This window comes from Stegodyphus dumicola, chromosome 9, assembly GCF_044657685.1.
Source record: "Stegodyphus dumicola isolate Sdum_Otavi_A_Nest chromosome 9, ASM4465768v1".
Lineage (NCBI taxonomy): Eukaryota > Metazoa > Arthropoda > Arachnida > Araneae > Eresidae > Stegodyphus > Stegodyphus dumicola.
Genome location: NC_140776.1, coordinates 171,906,541 through 171,930,450, shown reverse-complemented (window position 1 = coordinate 171,930,450; position 23,910 = coordinate 171,906,541). Strand labels below are relative to the sequence as shown.

Below are 23,910 nucleotides of genomic sequence, written 5' to 3'. Positions count from 1 at the left end.
CAGCAGGGTTTATATAGCATTCGGCTTGTGTTCGAGAACATTCTGGGCTAAACCGGTAAGAATTCGTTCCTGAAGGTTCTCCAGCCGCCCATGGTATATCGCCAATTTTGTCGCCAAATGGGCAATTTCTCGCCAAATGTGGCAACCCTGCTTTCCTTTGCTATTTTATGGCAACCTAAACCTGCTTTGCGAGAAAGCTATCCCACCACGCCTGTACAATTCGTAACAATATTTTGTAAAACGTTAACGAATTTTTGAATAACAAACTCAATGGCCCAAAAATGGACCCCTGTGGGACGCCTGCATTCATGGTGCGTAAACTGAGAAGTCCTCACAGTGTATTTCCTATTAGTGATGAAAGACATAATTAGCTGAATCAGCTCTCTATGCATAGGGAGATTTATAAGTTTATAAATAAGCCCCTCATGCCGGACGCGGCCGAATAAATAAATTTCGGCAAATTATACCGTAAGACCATATATAATGAACCGATATATAATGTAGGCATAACGAATGTATGAAAGTGCATATATCTGTAAGCAAAGTAATGTAAGGGAGTGTAATATATGTAAATATTTTTGTGTATTAGTAAGCTATGGTGGTGTTGGTGTTGGTGTATTTAATTATGGCAAAGCACACGAGGGCTATCTGCCTAACAGGGAGGGATGCCTTTCGTGGAGGACTTTCTAAGGGAAACTGGCTCGTATACACGTTACACATGGGGAAAACCACGAAAACGCCCATGCAGCCAGCCCGTTCGCGGGATTCGAACCTCAGACCGAACTACCAGTGTTCAGCGTCTTTACCGCTCGGCCGCTGGTGGGCCAGTAAGCTATGTACAAGTAAGTTATGCAATTTAAAGTAATGCAATATAAATGCAGAAATGTCTAATAAAAATGCATGGGTAACATATATGTTTTGTATTATGAATAAGGGATATAGGATGTCTAACGCAAAGCAATGTATGTATTGGAATGTCTATTTCATGTACTGGAAAATTATGCAATAAGTACCCAAATAACATGTAATGTAAGTAACCTGTAAGACTATTATGTTTGTAAATATTTGTATCTAAAAAATTAATCAGAATGTATCTGCATGTATCTATATGCAACTGCAAGTATATGTAACCTAAGGTTAAGCAGTGTAGGTAAAATTAAGAAATATGTGAAGCAAGCGTGCCTGACTATGTATGTATATAAAAATAATGTAACGCAAGACACATGTAATATTGGCATATGTAACTGTACATGCAAACTGTATTTATATGCAATCTACAAGTAATGTAGGTATATTTATTGAAATGTACAGCTAAAAACTGTAACTGTACACAAAAGTAATCCAACGCAATGCAAGATTAATGTAATTCAGGTAATGCATATGCATTGTATGCCGGAAATGAGAGACAAAATCAGTATGTAACTCTGTAAATCATGTTATCCATAGAATATGTTAACCAGCAAACAAGAATGTAATACTAAATATTAACAGCCCTTGTATGGCCATGTAATTGCTCTTTTGAAAGACTCAAGGTTCAACTCTAGATATTGGTGGACGTGGCGCTGCACCAATTAACCGACGGTAAAGGGGTGGTGCCCACGTCCCCCGTCGCATGTCGCATGTAGATTATTCTCTCAAAGATCTTTCCTAGTCCCGGAAGCTAATGGGTCTGTACCCATGGCTTAGTTTTATCCTTGTCGGGCTTCGGCAATAAAATACCTTTTGTGATTTTCTACTTTGTGGGAAAATAGCATTGACTAAGACACGCAACGATAATGCTCGTGAATTTTGTCACAACATTGCAGGGCAGATTTCTAAAGTGCGTGATTATTAATACCGTCTATGACAGAGGCCTTTTTGACTTTAAGCTTCTTTGTGATTTCTTTGATCTCACTGGAAGTAGCAGTGGCCATGTATCTCTTAGCAGTGTGGGCATTAAGCCAATCGCTAACACAGTAGCATGCCTCATAGACAAAATTCATGTCCCTGGCCGTCATGTTAGGTCTGAACTGCTCTTCTAAATGGTCCGCGAGGACTGTCGATTTGTCTTTATTATTGAGAGCAACAGAGTTTTCAGTATAAATCGGCTTATTCCATGTACACTGCATTTTCATGTTTCGCATGAACGTCCAGAGAGTGCCATCACTCGGACTAAGATGCTGAAATGTTCCCTCCCATACATATCTCTTATGCTCATCTATTTTCTTTTTAATTAATTTATTTAATTTGTTCATATCTCTTTTAACGTAAGGGCTCCATGTAACGTTCCATGTATTCCTCATACTATTCCGATCCTTAATCGTGTCTCTAATTTCCTGTGGCAGAATGCCAGTGTTATTATTTCTTTTCACGTGCCTAGATGCATTTTCAATAGCATTATTGATTGAATCAGTGATGGTATCAACCGCATCATCTACACTGAAGTGACAAAAGTCGTGGGATACCCCCTAATATTTTGTCGGTCCTCCTTTTGACGGTGAAGTGCAGCAACTAGACGTGGCATGGACTCAACAAGTCGTTGGAAGTCCCCTGCTGGTATATTGAGTCACGCTGCCTCCTTAGACGTCCATAATTGTGAAAGTGTTGACGGTGCAGGGTTTTGGGCACGAACTGACCTCTCAATGATGTCCCATAAATGTTCGATGGGATTCATGTCGGGCGATCTAGGTGGCCAGATCATTTGCTGGAATTGTCCAGGATGTTCTTCAAACCAATCGCGAACAATTGTGGCCCGGTGACATGGCGCGTTGTCATCCATAAAAATCCCATCGTTGTTTGAGTACGTGAAGTCCATGAATGGCTGTAACTGATCTCCAAATAGCTGAAGGTATCCATTTCCAGTCAATGATCGGTTCAGTTGCACCAGAGGACCGAGTCCATGCCATGTAAAAACAGCCCAGACCATTATGGAACCACCACCAGCTTGAACAGTGCCTTGTTGACAACTTGGGTCCATGGCTTCGTGGGGTCTGCGCCACACTCGAACCCTACCATTAGCTCTTACCAACTGAAATCGGGATTCATATGACCAAGCCACGGTTTTCCATTCGTTTAGGGACCAACCGATATGCTCACGAACCCACGAGAGTCGCTGCAGGCGATGTCGTGCTGTCAGTAAAGGCACTCGAGTCGGTCTTCTGCTGGCATAGCCCAAGGAAGACAAATTTCGCCGCACTGTCCTATCGGACACGTCCCTCGTACGTCCCACATTGCTTTCTGCGGTTATTTGACGCAGTGTTGCTTGTCTGTGAACATTGACAACTCTACGCAGACGTCGCTGGTATCGGTCATTAAGTGCAGGTGGTCGGCCACTGCGCTGTCCATGGTGGGATGTTATGCCTGAAATTAGATACTCTCGGCACACTTTTGACACTGTGGATCTCGGAATGTTGAATTCACTAACGATATCCGAAATGGAATGACGGCCATAATCACGTCAAAGCCTCTTCACATGAATAACTTGAACACAAATGAAAGCCCTTCCAAAGCAGTTCGCATTTATAAATTTTCTACGCGATACTACTGCCATCTGTATATTTGCATATTGCTATCCCATGACTTTTGTCACTTCAGTGCATATCTTTCCGCGAGTTCAGAGTATATTCTCCCCTCTTCCCAGGAAACCTCCTTATATAATCTCCCTGTGTTTACTTGCGCTCAACTCCGAGCAAGAAAGATTGTCTCTTTATCCTTTGGAACAACCTTCGAGGCTGCAACCGGAATCATTAACAAAGGCACAGGACTGCATCACGGATATGACACTATTGCCCTCTGAAAACTCATCCTAGACAAAGAACCTTTATTCCAACTTATCACAATATAATAACAATAAAGAATTGCAACAATAAAAAATTGCACAACTATATGTTATAGCAGTCTTATATACAAAACTTCAACGCTCTACGACTAATCCTTTCTGAGGCACGTGAGATTGACACGTGAATAAAACATCCCTTTTGAGTCCATTTTAGAATATGTTTTGGGAAAATAAATCCCTTATTCTATCCGTACAAATGTATGTCCCTCACCCCTAAAAAAATTCGTTCAGATAGTTTGAAGGGCGGCCAAAATGGATATTTACGTTGAAGTATGATACCCGAAATCTTTCGCGATTGCAGTACTTCTTTCGCTTTGTACAAGGAAGTATTTTTACTTCCTTGTACAAACTTACTTGTTTCCCTTTCCTCTCCACTTTCCTATTTCAAAATTAATTTTTATTTCCGGAACAGCAAATCTAAGAGAAATTGTTATCCAAATATTTACATATATTTTTTAAATATTTGTCCATAAGCCTGTAAATAAATAAATAACTTCTTTTTAATGAATTTTCCTTTGCTTAATATTATGTGCATTCACGATATACATGCAGAAAAATTTAATGCATGCTGGCATTTAACGCATACATAAAATGAGTCACAATAATATTTACTTGTTTCTGTCCTGAGGAGAAAGCATCCACAAACTGGAACAACAACATGATGTATCACATGGAGGTTCGTTATCAAGTTTTCCTTTTTCCTCAGTACGAAGAAGATCTTTAAGCATAGAAATATTATGAGAATTTCAGAACAATAATAGAATTCACTGTGATAAATGTTGCTATGATAATGAAAAATATATGCCTTAAAATGTGCAAGACAGAAAATTTGTATTTACTTATTGCATCAGTAAATTTCAGTTACTAAAAAAGAGCCAACGTTTACTACAGAGTGCGAAATAAAGCTAATTAGCAGAGAAGTAGCCACAACCTTAACTAAAATAATAAACAGGTGTATGCAGGTCTAATGTAACTTGATTAGAAAACGAGATGTTCAACCGTCTGTTAATATAAAAGGAAACTCGTCAGAAAAGAGATTTAAGAGAAATGAGTGAAGATACAGCTGTATATGAGAGAGATGTCAATTTATCAAAGGAGACACAAAGACAATAGAAGTAGACAAAAATCGAAACTTTTAACCCGCGAGCGAGCGCGCTCATATGAGTTACACGAGCGCGCGCACTGGGTCTAAAAGACCCAGTTCTTGTTTTCTGAAGAAAATGTTGTTAATATTCAGAAACAACGTGACGTTTATGTCAATAATAAATTTTATGATAAAATTTTTTAAAAAAAATATGCAAGTTAAAATTTTTAATTTCTCAAAATGCTTTTATTAAACAAAATTTCTTAAAGGAATAGAAAATCTAATTATTTATCAGCACAGGGGAAAAAATAGTACTGCATCGATACTCTTTACTCTTTGTCGATTCTTATTTACTGTATTAGCACTATAGACACAGATGAAAATGCAACAACAAATGTGAGCAGCATATTGAAGAAAGTGTTTTCGTGTATTCCAAATACAAATATTTTTCACATTGAGTAACGCGTTTTCGTTTTTCTAAACAAACAATGCATTTTTTTCTTTTTTTTTTTTTTTTTTTTTTTTTACATTCATTTTCAGAATCTATATCACTGTCTGAATCAGAATCATGTGAATTAAAAATTCATGATCACTTCCATTTTCATTTCTTTCAATACATTCAAACAGGAGTAAGTGATCCGGATAATTATAGCTCCGGATATCCGTACAATATTGGTGTCAGGATAGTTGCAATTATATTTTACTTTTCTTCTAATCGATAATTCTAGAATCTAACATGGTTTGACAATGCGAGAACATTTGTAACCAAACGCCTAGGATTTTTGATTATAGAAATGTTCGACAGAATTATTTATACTTCTTTAATCAAGCTAATGATAGAACAGAAAACGCTAAATATGCATGTAAAAAATGCATTGAATAATGCATATGGGTAGCATGCAAGTACAAATGCAAAACACTGTAATGCGAAATTCTTGTTGAGTTCTGACTCCAAATTTCCTTAGTGGAATTAGTACTTATGTCAAATTATCTTTACTCTTCCTTTGACTTTTTATACTAAAAAATGTTCATTGTACAGGATAGGACAGAAGTGTCTTCATGATTACCGGATGATATTTTAACTTGTAGCCAAATTTGAAAAGACAGGATCAGTAGTAGAGGCAGGAAGGGTAGGAAGACCGCGAACAGAAAGATCCGTTGGGCTAAAAGAGCTCATTATTTAGGTTAAAATAAAAATACGATTAATGATTATTGGAGAAGTCAAGCAGCAATAATCAGCTTTATATTTGTATATTTTGCAAGACTAGTTTCGATGGTTTGACTACAGAACCATCTTCCTCAGCTGCTAAAGTGCAAATGAACGAGATAAGGTATGGCGATGAGATAAAAAAGACTGGACAGGAGTTAAGCTACTGGCGCCATCTATTGATGTAAAAAGAAAAGTAAAACATAATTTCCTTAAAGGCTGAAGGTAAAGAAGGATTGGAATTAAGATCGTTAACTAGAACAGTAAGATTTTTTAATATTAATTTAAATCTAATTCGCCAATGGAAGATGTTTCTTGAATGAATTTGGCTGCATAGAAATGGAAAGTGTGATTTTCGGACCAACAGTGCTGGGCAAAAGAGGATTTCTGTGTTTCCTTTTTCGTAACATATATATCATGTTCTTTAACGCGAAATTTAATAGCTCTCGTAGTTTGATCAATGTAAATGAAACCACACTGGCAAGGAATCCTGTAAATACCCCAGAAGTTCATATCCGGAATGCTGTCCTTAAATGTTAAACTAGGAATTTTATTGATAGGAAAATAAACGACCCGAAAGTTAAATTTATAATAAATACGTGCAGTTTTATAGCTAATTGATGGAAAGAAAGGAACAACAACAGAATTCCTATAATCTTTAAAACAAGATAAGAGATAAGAATTTTTTAACTGCTTGGTTAATAATGTTGGGTGAGAAGCCCCTGTCAGTGGCATCTGCTTTTAAATAACTTATTTAATTATAAATATATTTATGAAATTTTAAAATTTTCAAATTTAACACTGACTCTTGTTGTTTGACCTCTCCAATAGCTCATTATTTGCCATCGCGAAAGGGGACATCATTTGTTAGACATCACTTTTCCTAAATGCAAACTTTAAGAAACACACGTTTCATTATGAGTTTAAAAATATAAATTTACTCAACCTTTCATATAGTTTGTAAGATTCTCACTAGTGTAATTCTCAGTTACTGTAGAAAGTGACAAATCTTAAGAACTAGTTAGAGGATAATCGCTTAAGTTCGTGTAACAAAAAACAACAAGAAGGAAGGGTGACTAACCCTTTATTATTCCAATAAGATTTAACAAAACTCCGGCTTAGAGTGCACAATAAAAGCCGACACTTGGGCTTGAACCTAAGAGAGTAAGAAAAAAACTAAAACTAAGATTAACTAAAGAAATAGCCGAAGCGATCAAAATTCTAATCGAGTTGGCCCCTTAACTCTATTTGACTACGAAGCTTATCAAGGGCCTGAGAACGGCCGAGCGTAATAACAGCTTTGAGAGAGAGAGTAGCCAAAAGGCAGACGCGCGTAAATCAGAAACTCTGATTCTCTCTAACTGTGTAAGTAAACTTCACGGTTTAAATACCGCTCCTCCTTCATTAAGTATTCAGAAATATTCCAAAATTACGTTCTGGCCGGAAGTAGTAAGTTGAAGTTAAGAATTTGACAGGAAAGGAACTTAAAATTTAACTGTTAATAAAATTAACATAATCCTTACAAGTTTTCAAAATTAAAATGGTTAATATATTTTTTAGCCACTCTGTACAAATACTCATAAACACTCTGAAAAAACTAGCGACAAAACAAATAAAGATCAAATTATAATACATAATTCAATTTCATTTTGAAAACAGTTCATATTTTTCTTACCGTATCGAGGAATTCTATGTATTTCAAGATGTAGACGACCCATCCGCAGACAACTAGCTGAAATATATAACGTTAAGAATAGCACAAAATCAGAAATATGAAAAAGTCCTAAGTGTGAATTCAAATTATTTTAAAAAGATGCGAAATTTTTACATTATTGTTATGAAAAATCTGGCAAGTATAGCAATATCTCAATTACATGTTTTTCATTTTTACATCTCTCACAGTTATAGGTTGAAGTTCGGCGGTACCAGCCAAAAGATATGCGAAATAACGTAATGCCTCAAGCTCAATATCAATCTGATGCCTCAGGAACTGTGTTTTTGCTATAAAAAAAGTCCGTTATATTTTATGCTTCCTCTTGTTTATTGACGAAAACAATTACCAGGTTAAGAAGTTTAAACATTTTATGTTCATTTAAAAGAAATTTGATTTTGTAATAGAAAAAGTTTGAAAGAAATTTGATTTTAATTATATGTTGCAGGTCTGCAACATTGGTCTTCGGTTACCATTTTGACATGGCCAAAAAGCCTATACTAACCCAAGATAAAATTGCTAGATATATGAATAATTTGGGCGAATTGAGTGATTTAAGTGAGGATGGCCTTGAATATTCTGCTGATGATGTTCATTTTTATCTGATTGTGTGTCATCTAATGATGATTCGGATAGCGACTGTGAAATAGTGTTGTTTCACAAAATACAATTCAGAATATGAAAACATCCGATGATGATGATAATAAATTTGATAGAAATATTTCAGTCAATGTGTGTGTGTGATTATGGCAAAGCCTCGAGAGCTATCTGCCTACGGGGAGGGATGCCTTCGTGGAGGATTTCCTAAGGGAAACTGGCTTGAATACAAGTTACACATGGAAAAAACCACGAAAACGAACTACCAGTGTTCAGCGACTTTACCGCGCGGCCGCTGGTATATTTCAGTCAGAGAAGCTTTTTTTAAATTTAACTGTTAAGAGTTAAGACTAATAAAACATTATCAAAGAATATTTTATGGAAAAATCAAAACATTTCATTGATTGAAGAAGTAATAAAATTCCATGGAGATGACACGCTCTCAAGAGAAATTACGGATTTGGACACTACGTACCAATTTCTTAAATATTTCGGTTACACTTTTTGGTAACTGTTTCTTCTCGGTATACACCAGAAAAAATTTTACATTATCTTTTTTTAAGGCATTCTTTCCAATTTTAAGGCAATGCAGTATTGATAACGGTTTCTCTCTTATCACCTTTTTGAATTTTCCTACGCAATTTTTGTCACCTATATTCAAGAATGAAATCTGTATCTCTCAGTTTACCCTCTTTTCTATGTTTTAAATCTGCACATCTGTGTACATTTTCAACTAAAAAAGTAATTTTTTGTCTTCCAAAAGAAGAAAGGATTAATGATGTAAAATTAGGTTCAAGGAAGATAACATCTGTTATTTTAAATTGAAACTTCATTATTTTTGGTGTAATTTAGTCAGCGATTTCTCTTTTAATAATGGATACATAAACAAAGTTAAGGATTTCTTTCAGGGTTAAAGTTGAAAAATTCAAGGTTACAAGTGTATCCGAGTAATCTGAGGTTACAAACTTTGTTTGGATTATCTCAGAATTTGTCTGATAATTATGAAAAGGATTTTGGAACATTTTGAAAGCATACCATGACAATGGAATTTATTGTAGAAGAGGAAACAAGGTACTGTCGTGTCGTTCTCTGTTTTGCGATGGAACTAAAAACGTAGAATATAATTCAAGTCAAAAATCTAAAATATGTAGTGCTGGATAGCACGTAAGTTACGCCTAACAGGTTGACTCATAAAAACCTAACAGGCGTGATGAAAATTCGAAATGGCCAAGAGGACTGGAAGACTATTAACACAATATTTACAATCATTTGCTTTTCATTAAATAAGTGATGAGGAGGAAGTCAAAATCATGCTATAAACACATATTCAGTAAAAATTTTGGATACAGCACAGATGCGACAGCACAGTAACTGAATAAACTCAGAGATTCCCCCGTTTAAATACGCACTCCACTTAACTTTAAATTTACATATGGCGAAAAAATGCCAGGGGAAATTGAGAAGCTCAGTAAAGGTATCAAACTTAAAATAAATTTATTATGCAAAACCCTACAGCACAAACAGGAAATTCAATCAACTAAAAAAGTGCTTGAATGCAATAGAAACTTGCGGCTCTGGATAATCTGCAATTGTGAGTAATTTAAGGAGAAACTAGTATTTTCTTCACAGGGTTTCAAAAAAACGTTTTTCCCTGGACCACACAGATGAAATGAGAAATGTAAAAGACGGTATGAAAGAATACACTCATCCCCCGTTTGACAGTGATATAGTACATCAGGGTACCTAAGCTTGTTGCCCTATTCCTAATCAATTAAAATTAAATGTTTCGAAATCTACTGCAGAGTAACTTAAATGATATATTAATTAAGCTAGCGTAACATATTTTTTATAATAATTTTTAAGCAGACAGCGGCTAATCTTTGGAATATGGTAACAGGTAGTTTGGCGACATTATGGTAAGGCGATAAAGATTACTAGGTAGGACTTTAGCAATAATCTGAGAAGTACACAGTTCGAATCCCAGATTATTTTGTCTCAGAGAAATGAGAGATCATGAGACATGTCATGTGACATTTTCCGGAAAATTCCGATCGTGATTTTAGCTAATAAGCACTTAGAAACAATTTCGCTGCTAAAGAGCAGAATCGTCCACTTATTTCTTTGGCGCTTTTTACAAGAGTAAGAAGAATTGGATTTTTGTCAATTTTCTTTGACTTTATAAGTGAAAATAGGTCGATGTGTACATGGATCAAGTCAAGCGTGTGCGCAATGGCATTTTTGTGCAATTCTGGGATGTTTTTTTAAGTGAAAATAGGTAGACGTGTACATGGATACCGCGTATGTGCAATTCTTAAAAACGAGCGAAGCAGTGGGCGATTCTGCACTTTCTCCCAATTTCGCACCTAATCTTCGTCATGATTAAGCACTTTTGTTTCATAAGAGTTCTAGCATAAGCATAATTCGGCTAGCAGATTGTTGGAAAAAATGTTGAGTTAAAAAAAATGCCTTTACTTTGTGAAAATAAAATGGCGTCCAAAAAAAAAAAAAACTAGTAGGTTGATGTAGCAGGGTTGGTCGCCAAATGTTCGCCAAAAAGTCGCTAAGTTACCATAATCCGAAGATTCACCCAGACAGCTGTTGAGCTGGTGCCTACTGTCACACGAAAAGGTGCGAAAAACAAGGTGCCAGTGCTGAGTAAAACATCCAGTACAACAAATGAATGCAGTGCAGAAAGTGTACAAATACCATAACGAAAATGTACATGAGATACACTATTTTTCCGTAATAACATTATGATTTAAGATGGCCATGGCCATTTTTCGTTACAAGAATCATTATAGATATAAATATAATTTCTAATTTCATTATTATTTATATTTCCCTTTTCATGATTTTTTTTTTTTTTTTTTTTTTTTTTTTTTTTTTTTTTTTTTGCGAGATGATAGTAATAATTTCCAAAGATAACAACGGGGAGTTAAAAATCTACCTTAGAACAGGGCTCGGCAGTTTGCAACTACTTTTTGTCAGTTCTGCGAGAATATGCCTTGAGACAGGCATAACTCAGCATGAGACACAATATGGATTTTTAAATAACTCCAAAGTAAGGTACTTTCTTAACTCAGGGTTAAGTTGTTCCGTAAACTTACAGGATTTTTTAATTCGTTTCTTTACTGTGAACAATATATTATTAGTTTCTATCCACATTCACCTGTATCCTCCATTTTTTTTCATCTAGGTCTCCAGTGCCTATAGTGATCTTGTTGAGTGTTGGATAACTGGACTAACAAGTGCACTTTTAGCAAGGATCGCTCTATCATCAGCTTACATTGCTAGTGCTGTGTTGGGTGTACGTACAATGTCGTTGACATCAGTATTAAATAATTCTGGCCCTGATAAGTATCATGTGGTATACCGTCTGGAATAGCTCTACAGGTTAAATACGTATCTGAAATTTGAACGATGAACTGTCTACCTGTCAGGTAACAAATACTTACTTGTACTGATCGTAACAACAAAAGCCTTACAAAACCCATTTTATAAACAAAATGAAATATAAAAATTAAGTCATGACAGTAAACTGTAACTGAAAAGGTGAGTCATGATACTGATTTGCTGTGTCATGATAAAAATGAGCTATGAATATTGTATGAGTCATGTAAAATATAGATATATGAATATAATTATTTCAAGTTCATGTCTTAATATTTGATGTTGTGTACTTGATAATTCTTAATGGATTCAATTTGCCTATGTTTACGCTACCTTATTCTTGCCACAGTCACCAGTTTCTCGACTTTTCTGCTCTCACTAATTTAGACAACAACTCCATTGATATTAATACGTTAACAATATTCTTATCTGACCTTAACAAAATTATAAAAAAACCTATTCGATTTATCTTTCGGTTATTGTATACTATCTTTCGAAATGATCAAACTGTTCTACAGAGACAGAGAGAGACGGGACTTTTTCCTGCTGTAGCTATGGGCATGTTGGCCCGCTAGAATTGTCACTCCTCTTGTATAATGCGATAGAGTGTTCTTCCTGTTAACAAATTTCCGAAATTACGGGACTGAATGTATCCAAGTCCCACATCGGCTGGATATGCACTTGTTAATGTTTTTATTTTAATAAAATTCATGTTATTGTTATAACTTGAGTTAAAAGTTCATTTCAACCCTGTATTACAACCTGGAGTTTGTGTAGCGGTTTCGGCCACAACATCTCAAGAGATATTCATGAAATGGCCGATAAATTTCTTGATGGTATACATGAGAGAAAGGCAGTTGACGAACAAGTTGTTTCGAAAGATATTTTGATTTTCACTTAAAGCGGCAGATATTTGGGAAACTTCATCAGTAGCTTTTTCAGTTTACTGATACTGCACATTCTGATTTCAATAAATTTGAAACGGTTATTTTCTGGGAGTGATAAAGGGAAAATAATCTTTGCTTTTATCTTAGACTATAATTGTAAAAAAGATGCAAAGTTAACATTCTTATATTTTTTAGTTATATAATCTTCTCAATATAAAACCTCACGTAATGAATCAAGTAAGCGATACTGTTTCTTAATCTGCATGCTATTTTCACGTTGTTGTTAACATCATATTCAGCTTTGGGTAGATGTATGCTAAATTCCATTTATAAGTCTGGATTATTGTCATATTATTTGGGTTTTTTTTAGTATACGTTTAAGTAACAGGCTACTGCACATCATTTTATGACCATCATCAACTCTCAAGTAACATTAATTATTGCGAAGTTGGATGTGACTTCAGAACACGATTGCATTTATGCATATTATTTACTAAAATATATTTTTTTTTAATTTTCCAGCTTGGAATGATTAGTAAGCAATTAGAAATTTAAAGCATCTAAGTTTACTCAAATAAGGAAGACTCTTAAAACATTTACCAAACACATGAAGATAATTTTTAACTATATCAAGCGATTTACAGATTTAAAGCTGCAACAAACTTTAAATTTTTTACCCAAAAATATTAAAACTGTAATTTTTACTGAAGACTGATTGAAAGAAAATCTTCGCTAAAACTTCTCATAATTGTTTTGATTGTATTCTACAATTTGATTCTTAGTACAGGAAAAAATTTGTTTTATTTCACACTAAAAAATCGAAATATTTTCTTGCCAACCCGATATTAAAGCTTAACGTGTGTACTTTTATGTACTCAAAGCATACAGAAGTAGTATTACGTTTCTGAATCAGAGGTACTTTTGACTGCCTCAATTTTACGTACGACTTCGTCACACAGCGTTGGTTAAGAACTGGCAATTTATAATTAAGAAGTAGCTGCTAGTTTCTTGTAAATAATTAGCACTTAGTGCTAACTGTAATTTTTCATATTTAAATTCTGATTAAAACGTACATATATTAATTAGTATATCTAGATCTAAGTTACAAATGAACTCCTTCTATAAACTAGCACTAACCGTCCAGACAGTATAGTGGTTAACGGAGCCTAGGGCTCGAGTTCGAATCCGGGAGAAAGCCATTGATGTAAATTGTCTGTCTCTTTATAGAAGGTAACTATAGATGGATAACCTTTATAGGAGGTAACTATTCAGTGCCTCCATAATAAAATGACTAACACTTTCGGCTTCTGTAATAACGAAAGTCTAAAAATAGTTAGTGCCCGCCGTAAAAAAAAAAGTTAATAGTTTAGTACTAAGCAGAACTTTATTTGAAATTTTCCCCCGATTACTATGCAATTGTGTGACAAGAGCGGCAAAGTTGACTATAATGTATGTTTACTGATGTGTACTTTGTATTACACTGTTAACCCTTTCCGCCACGCTACCTTTTAAAGTCGGAGTTTTGATAAAAAAAAAGGGGTAGGCAGTCTAATTAGACCTAGAGGAGTACACAAGTAAAATTTTGTGAACTTATCGTTTTAATTCTGCGGGAATGCCCAAAGTGGTACACTGATTGACTAGAGCTTCGAAAAGAGTGCTGAAACGAGCATTGTTGCCAATGAGCTGACCGATGAGATGCGGAGAAACAAAGAATACAGACTCTCAGTTGTCCTAGATGATCGGTGAGCCCGGTCTGGGCACACCTAGGGTTCGCCGTTTGATATTAGGCAAGATTTCAAGGTAAAAATTTAAAACTAATATAGAATAAGGAGATTAGCATATAGCCAAAAAAAATAACATAGGAATTTCTTTTCAAACAATTCCTTTTATATCCTAAAAAAATTAATATTTCTTTGAAAAATGAGGGTCTTAAAAAACTAAACATGGCTAAAATATATGGACTGGTTTGTGTTGAGCTGACATCTGCCATAAATAAAGAAGATTCAGAGTAACCTATAAATCCTTTTTCATTTAATTTTTCTGTGCGTACAGAAGGAAATATTTAGGTGTGTCCAGTCCGCACACACTGTGCCGTCCGCAAAGGGTTAATGAAGTGCAATGAGGTGCCCTTGTTAATTATTCCGGTTGCAGCCTCGAAGGTCACTCCAATGGACAAAGCGATCAAAGAAATCTTTTTGTCAGGGTCAGTAGGTGGACACTTTTGTTATGTACGAGTGAAGGAATCTTCCCCCATTCTGATGTTCAGCGCAAGTAAGCACACAGTGAGATATAAAAAGAGGTTTCCTAAGAAGAGACGGGACTTTGTCCTGCTGAAGCTATGGGCATGTTGGCCCGGTAGGACTGTCACGCCTCGTGTATAATGCGATAGAGCGTTCTTCCTGTTAACAAATTTCCGAAATTACGGGACTGAATTTATCCAAGTCCCACATCGGCTGGAAGTAAGAAGTTCATTTCAACCCTGCATTACGACCTGGGGTTTGTGTAGCGTTTTCAGCCACTATATCTCAAGATATATTCATGAAATGGCCGATAAATTTCTTGATGGTTCCGATGATAGAAAGGCAGTTGATGAACAAGTTGCTGCGAAAGATATTTTGATTTTCACTAAAGCAGCAGATACTTGGGAAACTTCATCAGTAGCTTTTTCAGCTTTTCGAAGCTCTATTTAATCAGTGTGCCCAAAGTGGCACACTGATTAAATAGAGCTTCGAAAAGAGTGCTGAAACGAGCATTGTTGTCAATGAACTGACCAATGAGATGCGGAGAAACAAAGAATACAGACTCTCAGTTGTTCTAGATGATCGGTGAGCCCGGTCTGGACACACCTAGGGTTCGCCGTTTGATATTAGGCAACATTTTAAGGTAAAAATTTAAAACTAATATAGAATAAGGATATTAGCATAGAGCCAAAAAATAACATAGGAATTTTTTTCAAACAATTCCTTTTATACCCTAAAAAAAATCTGGAAGATTTCTTTGAAAAATGAGGGTCTTAAAAAGCTAAACATGGCTAAAATATATGGACTGGTTTGTGTTGAGCTGCCATCTACTATAAATAAAGAAGGTTCAGAGTAACCTATAAATCCTTTTTCATTCAATTTTTCTGTGCGTACAAAAGGAAATTTTTAGGTGTGTTCAGACCGGACACACTGTGCCGCAAAGAGTTAATTAATACTATACTTGGCCAGAGGATATTTACTGTTTTTGCACTACAAAATGTCGAATATTCACTATATACCTTTCAATTTGGAGTAGCTCCAAGGAGAATCAGAATTCATACTAAAGCCTATTACGTTCTTAGGCTAATTTTTTTCTAACTAAACATAGACTAACTGGAATACTGAGAGGGACAATAATATAGATGAATAAACTGAAAATTCTTACCGTGTATGTAGAATCATTTGGGTTGACCTTGGAATTTTTGCAGAATAATATGGGATCGATTCTGAACATATTAGTGACGAACTGAAACAAAAATAAATCACAGTTATTGAAAGAAAGCTAAAAATGATTCAGAATGGGCAATATTTGCAACTATTTTAGAAATTATTCTGACGCATATTTACCAAATGCATTTAAAAGTGCACAAATTTCCCTTTTGCAGTTTCAGTTGCAATTCCCAGATATTAATTTTACATTAATAATAACTAATTATCTTACATATGATTGTATAATAGGTTGTTAGGTATTTTCTTCTTCCTTACTGCATCCAACATATACGCGTATAATCTTGGCACGCTCCAAAGACTCCAGAGTGCTGAGTTAAAAGTTTCCCTTTCCAGAGAAGCGGTATTAAATCAAGGGTCCTACAGGCGGTATTAAAGATCTAGCGAGAAGGCTGGGATGAGGAAACATCAAGGAGATCAGCATACATCTCCTATCTCATGATTTCCTCAGTGCGTCTTAGAGCGGATTACACATTAAACGAGATACTGACAAGTCACGGGAAGATTCCAAGCTACTACACACAAAAGAAATCTTAGGTTTGTCTTCGGAGCAAGAGGAAAGTTAATAACAGCTTGCCACTATCTTACAGTCATACCTGCACCGGTGTCCGCCGATAACATCGCGGCAAAAACATCGCGGACGAAAACGTCGCGGAGAAAACAACGCAAGGCGAAAACGTCGTGCTACAAAACGTCGTGGGTGAAAACATCGCAAAGAGACAACATCGCAGTTCTAAAACATCGCGGTACAAAATATCGTCGTCGAAAATATCGTGGTAAAAAATAAAGTATCTACAAACCATCGCATGACGATAACATCGCACACATACTTTTTTCAGGTTTTAATAACTGTAAGTGGATATTCCCATAATGATTTGTGAGCGCAAGATGTAAAGAAGGATAATTTTTACTTTCATACTTTTTTATTAACTAATAAATTTTTGCTGAAAAAGTAAGAAGGAAACTTAAGCATAGAAAATTAAATGCAACTTGTAGATTATACTTTTCATGAAAAGTTACCAGTAAAAACTTTATAAAAAATTATTTATTAATGGCCTTTGTTAGTTAACTATGTCGGTTTTAAATTCTATTAAGTGCTATAAGTTGCATTAATTTTCTATGCTTAAGTTTCCTTATTTTCTCAGCAAAAATTTATTGATTAATAAAAAATATGAAAGTAAAAATTATCCTTCTATAAAATATATTCTAGTAAAAATTATCCTGTAACCACCTGCACCTAGCCACACAGAGAAAAGTTCTTCCACGGGACCCGTCACTTCCACTTCTAGCCATCTATATCTTCACAGAATGCTGAAGCTTATGAAAAGTCGTGTAGACTTACCAATCCCATCATTGAGACACATAAAATTACTAATTAAAGGAATTATTAACACATATATAATTACTATTTAAGGATCTACAATAATTTGTAAATACCCTCCAAATGGGATGTTTGTTCACAAATGTAAATGCTTAATTTTTCTATATTTTATATTTCTAATAAAAGTACTGATCAGCTACTTGTGGTCCTGCAATAAAGTGATTTACTGGATATGGCAAATCCTACAAATCTCCCACTCAGAGGTAGATCGAGATATGATAAGAAGAAGCTCATGAGAGACTTAATCGTCAGGCCCTCTCTTCAGAACTTCAGCCGAAGGGCCATTTCAAATCGAAATACCGAGAGATATCCCAGATCAGAATCCTTCCGCCTAATAAGGAGCGGGAACTTCCGGTCTTCTGGATGATTTGGTGTCCATTTGAGAGATTTTGTTGAAAGACTCTCGTCTTTTCAGTTCTTTATCTATAAGCCCACACCATGTTGTTAAGCTTAACCACTATTTCTCTTGCCGCCTAATAAGGAATTGAGAAAAGCCAAGTGCGGGGCGTGAATTAATCTCACTACAAACCAGAGTGACCAATCATTTCAAACCTGACCTCTCCTAACAAGGAGAGAGAGCCTTGAGTTATCCGCAGCTGCTTCAAGTAACAGAGTGGAGATAAAATCCTGATTGATTCCTTACGGCGTGTTTTCGCGGTGTAATTAAAGGCACGTCCAGGCAGGAATCGGGAGGTGCGGAACTCGAATCCTTGCCAGGGAATCGCTCCTTTTTCACGCTTATGTTCCGAAATAACTCTGATGATCTGCATGTTCGCGGGCGAATTAAAGATGTGGTGGTATATAGTCGGTCACTATCAGAATTGGCAATTGATTCCCCTTCTCGCTCTTTAAGTGGGCGAGAATCTAAAGTATTTTCTGCCTCCTTTCCGTGTGCTTTCGGGGTGTAATTGGAAAGCAGAGCCCAAATCGGAAGTTGGGCGATAATTCATTAACACCAGGCGAAACCGTCCACGTCTTGATGTCACCCTTTAAGTGGGGGAGAACGGAAAGCGCTTTTCTCTTTCTAAATACGTGCCTTCTGGTATAACTGGAAGCACATCCGGCTACCAGTCTGAAAGTCTGGAATTCGAAATCTAGAGATGACCTTTATATATTTTTCATGACTTCTGCTTCGAAGAATTTAATAGAACCTAGCAGACAAGGTTTCATATTTTTGTTCTTGATTTTATGCTGAATCACTTGTTCGTTTCACTCTTTTAATACAGTGTTAGGAAAATGAACTGAAAATTAAAAAATCGTTAAGTTATGCTTACCTAGTAGAACGTTACAGCTTGGCAGCATAATTTGATAGTTTGAATCTGTTAAACATAGAAAATGCCGTGGTTCGCAAAGCAAATATTTATTATTGAGATACGCAGAGATACACGCAGTGTTACATGCAAAGAAACACAAGCAACGATAAGTACAAGCAGAGTAATACAAGCAGATACAAAGCAGAGATAAGCGGTTACAGAGGTCATATATATATAACTTTATAACAGATCAGGGTTTAACAAATCATAAACAAGACACAATAAATAACCAATCAAAAGCAACATACAGAATGAGATTTAAGTTTCAGAATAACTCGGACCTGGCTGAAAGCTAATTATCGGACGTGACAGAAAGCTATACTTCCTTATAACCAGTAAAAATGCGATTACAAATATCTCAATAGAATCTCTCAGAAGGAAGGTAACTGAAAGAATTTGTATGCTTATTTAAAAAAAAAAAAAAAAAAAAAAAGAAAAGAAAACTTTAAGCATGATTGTTTAAAATCTCAAAAATTGTGCCTTTACTTTTCCTTTCTCGAACGGTATTTTACAGCAGGCATTCTCCCGTGCACATTTTCTATGTAATGACTCCGTTTGCGATGATTTTAATGGGCACTTACGTAGAGAACCTCATATAGGAATTAAGAAACTTAAAAAAGTAATAAATACATAAATAAAGTTAATTTATATCCTTCAATATAGAATTATTTCTGTCATAACATATTACATTGTTTTTCTTTTATTTTTAAAGAGCACTTGCGACCAGATTTTATTTGAAATTTTTCTAAATGATATTACACCGTAAAATCTTGAATGAAATGCACTGCGCTTGAGTCCTCACTACCAACAGGCAGCATGCTAATTTATCACGATTGCTAATGCTAACTAGTTACGAAAAGTAACATTATTTCGAACCCTGACACAAGGTCAGTATTTCAGTGTTTGGATTTTATGACACACATTCCGAATGTAACATCACTTCCTGTTACTTCTCTCTTATTCCCAACCTTTAGCTGAAATGAAGCATTAAGTCATCAGTTTTAGTTTGAATAATCACAATTAATTTCAGACTTGTGATATTTGGTAAGGGCATTACCTAAACTTATGCGGGCATATATATCACCAGCATCACTGGAAAGGTATAAAACTGTTGCCCGAGGGGAAAAAAAAATGAATGATTTGTGCATAAAAGCTATTTCCGGGGATTCACGTTTGTTTTTCACGCAAGATTATGTTCCTCCATAATGGTCTGTTGGGAAAGCAAAAATTAAACGCTATTTGAGGTGTGAGCGAGTACTTATATCTTCGAAGCTAGAAATAACACCATCACTCTAAATTCATCATTAGACAGACGAAAGAGCACGTTAGCAAACAGAAAAAAAAAATAATAATAAATGAAAAATTGAACAAAGGATATACGCATAGTAACACTTCAAAAACAATTTTGATGATTTGGAGAAAATCGGAAATTTTGATGGTGTCAAAGCTCTTTGCGCATGTGCGACCGCGTGTGAGTGGCAAGGTCGTCTGGTAGACAGTCAATGTGTTCGGGTGGTATTTGCTACATTTTATACGAAAAGCAAAAACACTTGATTTTTACAAACAGAAATATTAACAAGATTAGCAAACTGACTTTTAAAAACTCCACTGCAGTATTTTACGCTTTAGAACGACAATAATTTTATACGAAATTACCTAGGAGCATTTCTAGCAAAAAGGTAAAATAAATTATTCAATAGACAGATATAATATACAATTTTACCCAGATTTTAAAAATAAATTTGCATCTTCTCGATGAAAACTTTTAAAAGAATTTAATGGTATTCCAAATATACACTGGTATGCAAAAATTAAGGACGAAGTCGAAAAATTAGCATATCAGCTGAACGAAGAGGCAGAGCGGACAGAAAGACCAATCAGGAGATTAAGTAAGGTGATGTACGGTAGCACATGCGCAGATATGCTGGTAGACGTAATGGGAGAGTGTCTGAGTAGTATAAAGCATGTTGTCGGTGTAAGATCAGTATTTCTGGCAAAGAGATTGCACGCCGTATAGCAGTTAAAATCACACCGAGTTGCTGCCTCAGCGAGAAATGGCGAATAATCAATCTGTTAGACGACATCTGGATGCTTTTACCCGAGGTCGAATCATTGGGAAGTTGGAGGAAGGCCGCAGTGTGACAAGTGTGGCAGCAGAGTTCGGAATTGCTCACAGCATCGTTTCACGACTTTGGAGACAATTTCAAACTACAGGAACAGCTATCCGGGGGTTTAGTAGTGGTCGTCCACGAGGAAACACACCCGCAGATGACCCGTATATTGCCTTACAGGCCAGAAGAAACAGGCGGCAGACAGCGAGAGAAATCGCTAGACACACGACACAGGCGACTGGACAACCGATATCGCGTTTTACCGTGGCTAGAAGACTGTACGGTGTGTACCTCTAACGCCTGCCCATCGGAGAAGGCGTTCTCTGTGGTGCCGGGAACACCGGAATCGGAGAGACGATGGAGACGAGTACTCTTGACAGATGAGAGCAGATTCAGTCTGAGTAGCGATTCTCATCGCATACTCATCTGGAGAGAGCGGGGAAGCCGCAATCATCCCTCGAACATCATTGAAAGGGACAGGTATGGAGGTGGCGGTGTTCTCGTTTGGGGAGGCATCATGCTTGGTAGTCGTACAGACCTTCACATCTTCGACGCAGGTTCAGTCAACGGGAGCCGTTATCGTAACGAGATTCTTCTTCCATATGTGCGTCTTTTTAGAGGTGCTATGAGTCCGCAGTTCCTTTTCATGGACGACAATGCACCATGTTATCGCACAGTAGCTGCCGAACAGCTCTTAAAGAGTGAGGATATTGAACGTATGGATTGGCCGGCACGATCTCGGGATCTCAATCCCATCGAGTATGTATGGGATTTTCTAGGCAGACGCTTGGCAGCTCGTACCTTACCACCAGTAACGATTCCGGAGCTTCGATTGGCGCTGCAAGACGAATGGGCAGCAATGCCTCAACAACTCATTGACACCCTCATTCTCAGCATGGGCAGACGATGTGAAACCTGTCTAGCAGTCAGGGGAGATCATATCCCCTATTAAAGACCGGATGTTTCTTGCTGGACACCCATCACAGGGATGTTTCGGCCTTCAGTCGCATTGCGCTCCATGCTATTTTTCAATAAAGCTTCTTTTTATCCCTCTGATTTCTCTTTTAGTAAGTGTTGCTTACATTACTCATGTCCTTACGTATTGGGGATTTTACGGTATTGAATGTGTTGATTTGGAAAGCTTTTGTACAAAGTTATATTGAAAAAACCGTCTCGTCCTTAATTTTTGCACACCAGTGTATTATTAAATGAGAGAAGAATCGTTTGCTAAGAAATAACATTGTAATTGGAAACTTAATAAATACAAAATTTCCTTAAAAGATGTAACCAAAACTTTATTATTCTTCAATGCATTTGTTATCCAGAAATGAATAATATTTCAGATTTAATGGTAATTGGAGTTGGTTTAAACTGTTGATCTTTTAAAATTTTATTTAATGAATATGCTTTTATTATTTAAAGTTAGTTCATATCGCCGCATAGAAAGTGATCAAATACTTCATAATCAAATGATATTGTAACTATCAGAAGAATTGTAAAAGCCCGACTAGATGAGGAGGTATGATTAATGAAATGTTTTCTTCTATTTTGTATAATAATATTCTCGAACATCATATTCAGAGGAAAGTTTAAAAGTTAATGCTAAAAAAATGCATCTGACATTATAGTTCTATAGCAAAAATGTAAAATTATGTAACAACTAGAAACAATATTAAAGTAGTGTAAGCTATCTCGTAAAAACTAAATGTAAAAATTACAAATCGAAATGACTTCAAAATCAAAAAGGGTGAGAAAAAATTAAGAAATTATAACGCACAAATAATTTTAGAAAGAACTCTTGTAAAACTTAAATTCATTTCATATACACAGTAAATATGTACAAAAATTTGCAATACTTCAATTCGAGGTTTAGACTTTCTTGTTTTATTGTAAGTTTTACATTTACATTTTCAATTTACAGCGCGTCGGTAAAAGAAGCGATATAATTGAGACTTACTAAACGTTTTTAGATTATTAAGTTGAATTATTCTATTAGTGAAATTACGTTTATAGTCTCAATTATTATCGTTTGACGAAACGCGCTATAGGTATTAACTTGGTTTGAGCTTTGAGCTGCTTTTCCCTTGATAAATCCGACTCAAACCTCGAGTTGAGCTATTTACCATTTATTACAATTTTTTGTACATATTTACCGAGTATATGAAATGTATTTAATTTTACAAGAGTTCTTGCGTTAAAATTTCTTCATTTTTTCTCACATTTTTTGATTTTGAAGTTATCTCGATTTGTAATTTTTACATTTAGTTTATACGAGATAGCTTATACTACTTTAATATTGTTTCTAGTTGTTACATGATTTTACATTTTTGCTAAGGAACTATAGTGTCAAATGTATTTTTTAGCATTAGCTTTTAAACTTCCTCTTAATTATAAAATTAAAAAGTTTTGCAGCTCAATGCGCAAAATTCTTGACCACTTAGGTCTCTCTAATTCATTCTCTCTATTTTCATATTCAAAGGAAATATGTATGTAACAATTTAGTTTATAGCCTTATAAGGTATTTCTCCCGCCTTCCTAGCGTGCCTTCGTGGTGTAGTGGTTCTGCAGGCTGGGCCGGTATCCAGAGGTCTGCGGTTCGATTCCCGGCGAAGGTGATTGCTCATTTTTCATCTTGCCTGCTTCCAAAAAAATACCTAATGTCTCTAAAACGTATATTTTATAAACTGAAGGGTACAATCATTTAATTGGTAACAAGTTTCAATTAATGAAACAAATTTTGAATTACCAATTGAAAGCACGCTTCAATACCTGATAGTTTAATAAGCTAAATTTAAAAAAAAAGCCTGAAGTAGTGATATTTGATAAGTTCTGCAGAAGTTCTTTCTCTTTCGAAGTTTTCAAAATTAAATGAACATTATGAAAATACGCTTCATTATTCGCAAGCGCTTTATGTGAAGCACGTGGGAATAATGAGAAATAAGCGT

General features: G+C 35.7%; 1 protein-coding gene across 1 annotated transcript in view; it reads right to left on the bottom strand.

The window, feature by feature from the left end:
• Positions 1–23,910, bottom strand: part of LOC146995555 (very long chain fatty acid elongase 7-like) — a 46,148-nt gene that overhangs the window by 10,802 nt on the left and 11,436 nt on the right. The window contains exons 4-6 of the mRNA XM_085823140.1: positions 16,099–16,179; positions 7,784–7,840; positions 4,430–4,535 (exon numbers count right to left, since the gene is read on the bottom strand). Of these exons, the coding sequence (XP_085679266.1) occupies positions 4,430–4,535; positions 7,784–7,840; positions 16,099–16,179 (244 nt within the window). The remainder of the gene's footprint in view (positions 1–4,429; positions 4,536–7,783; positions 7,841–16,098; positions 16,180–23,910) is intronic.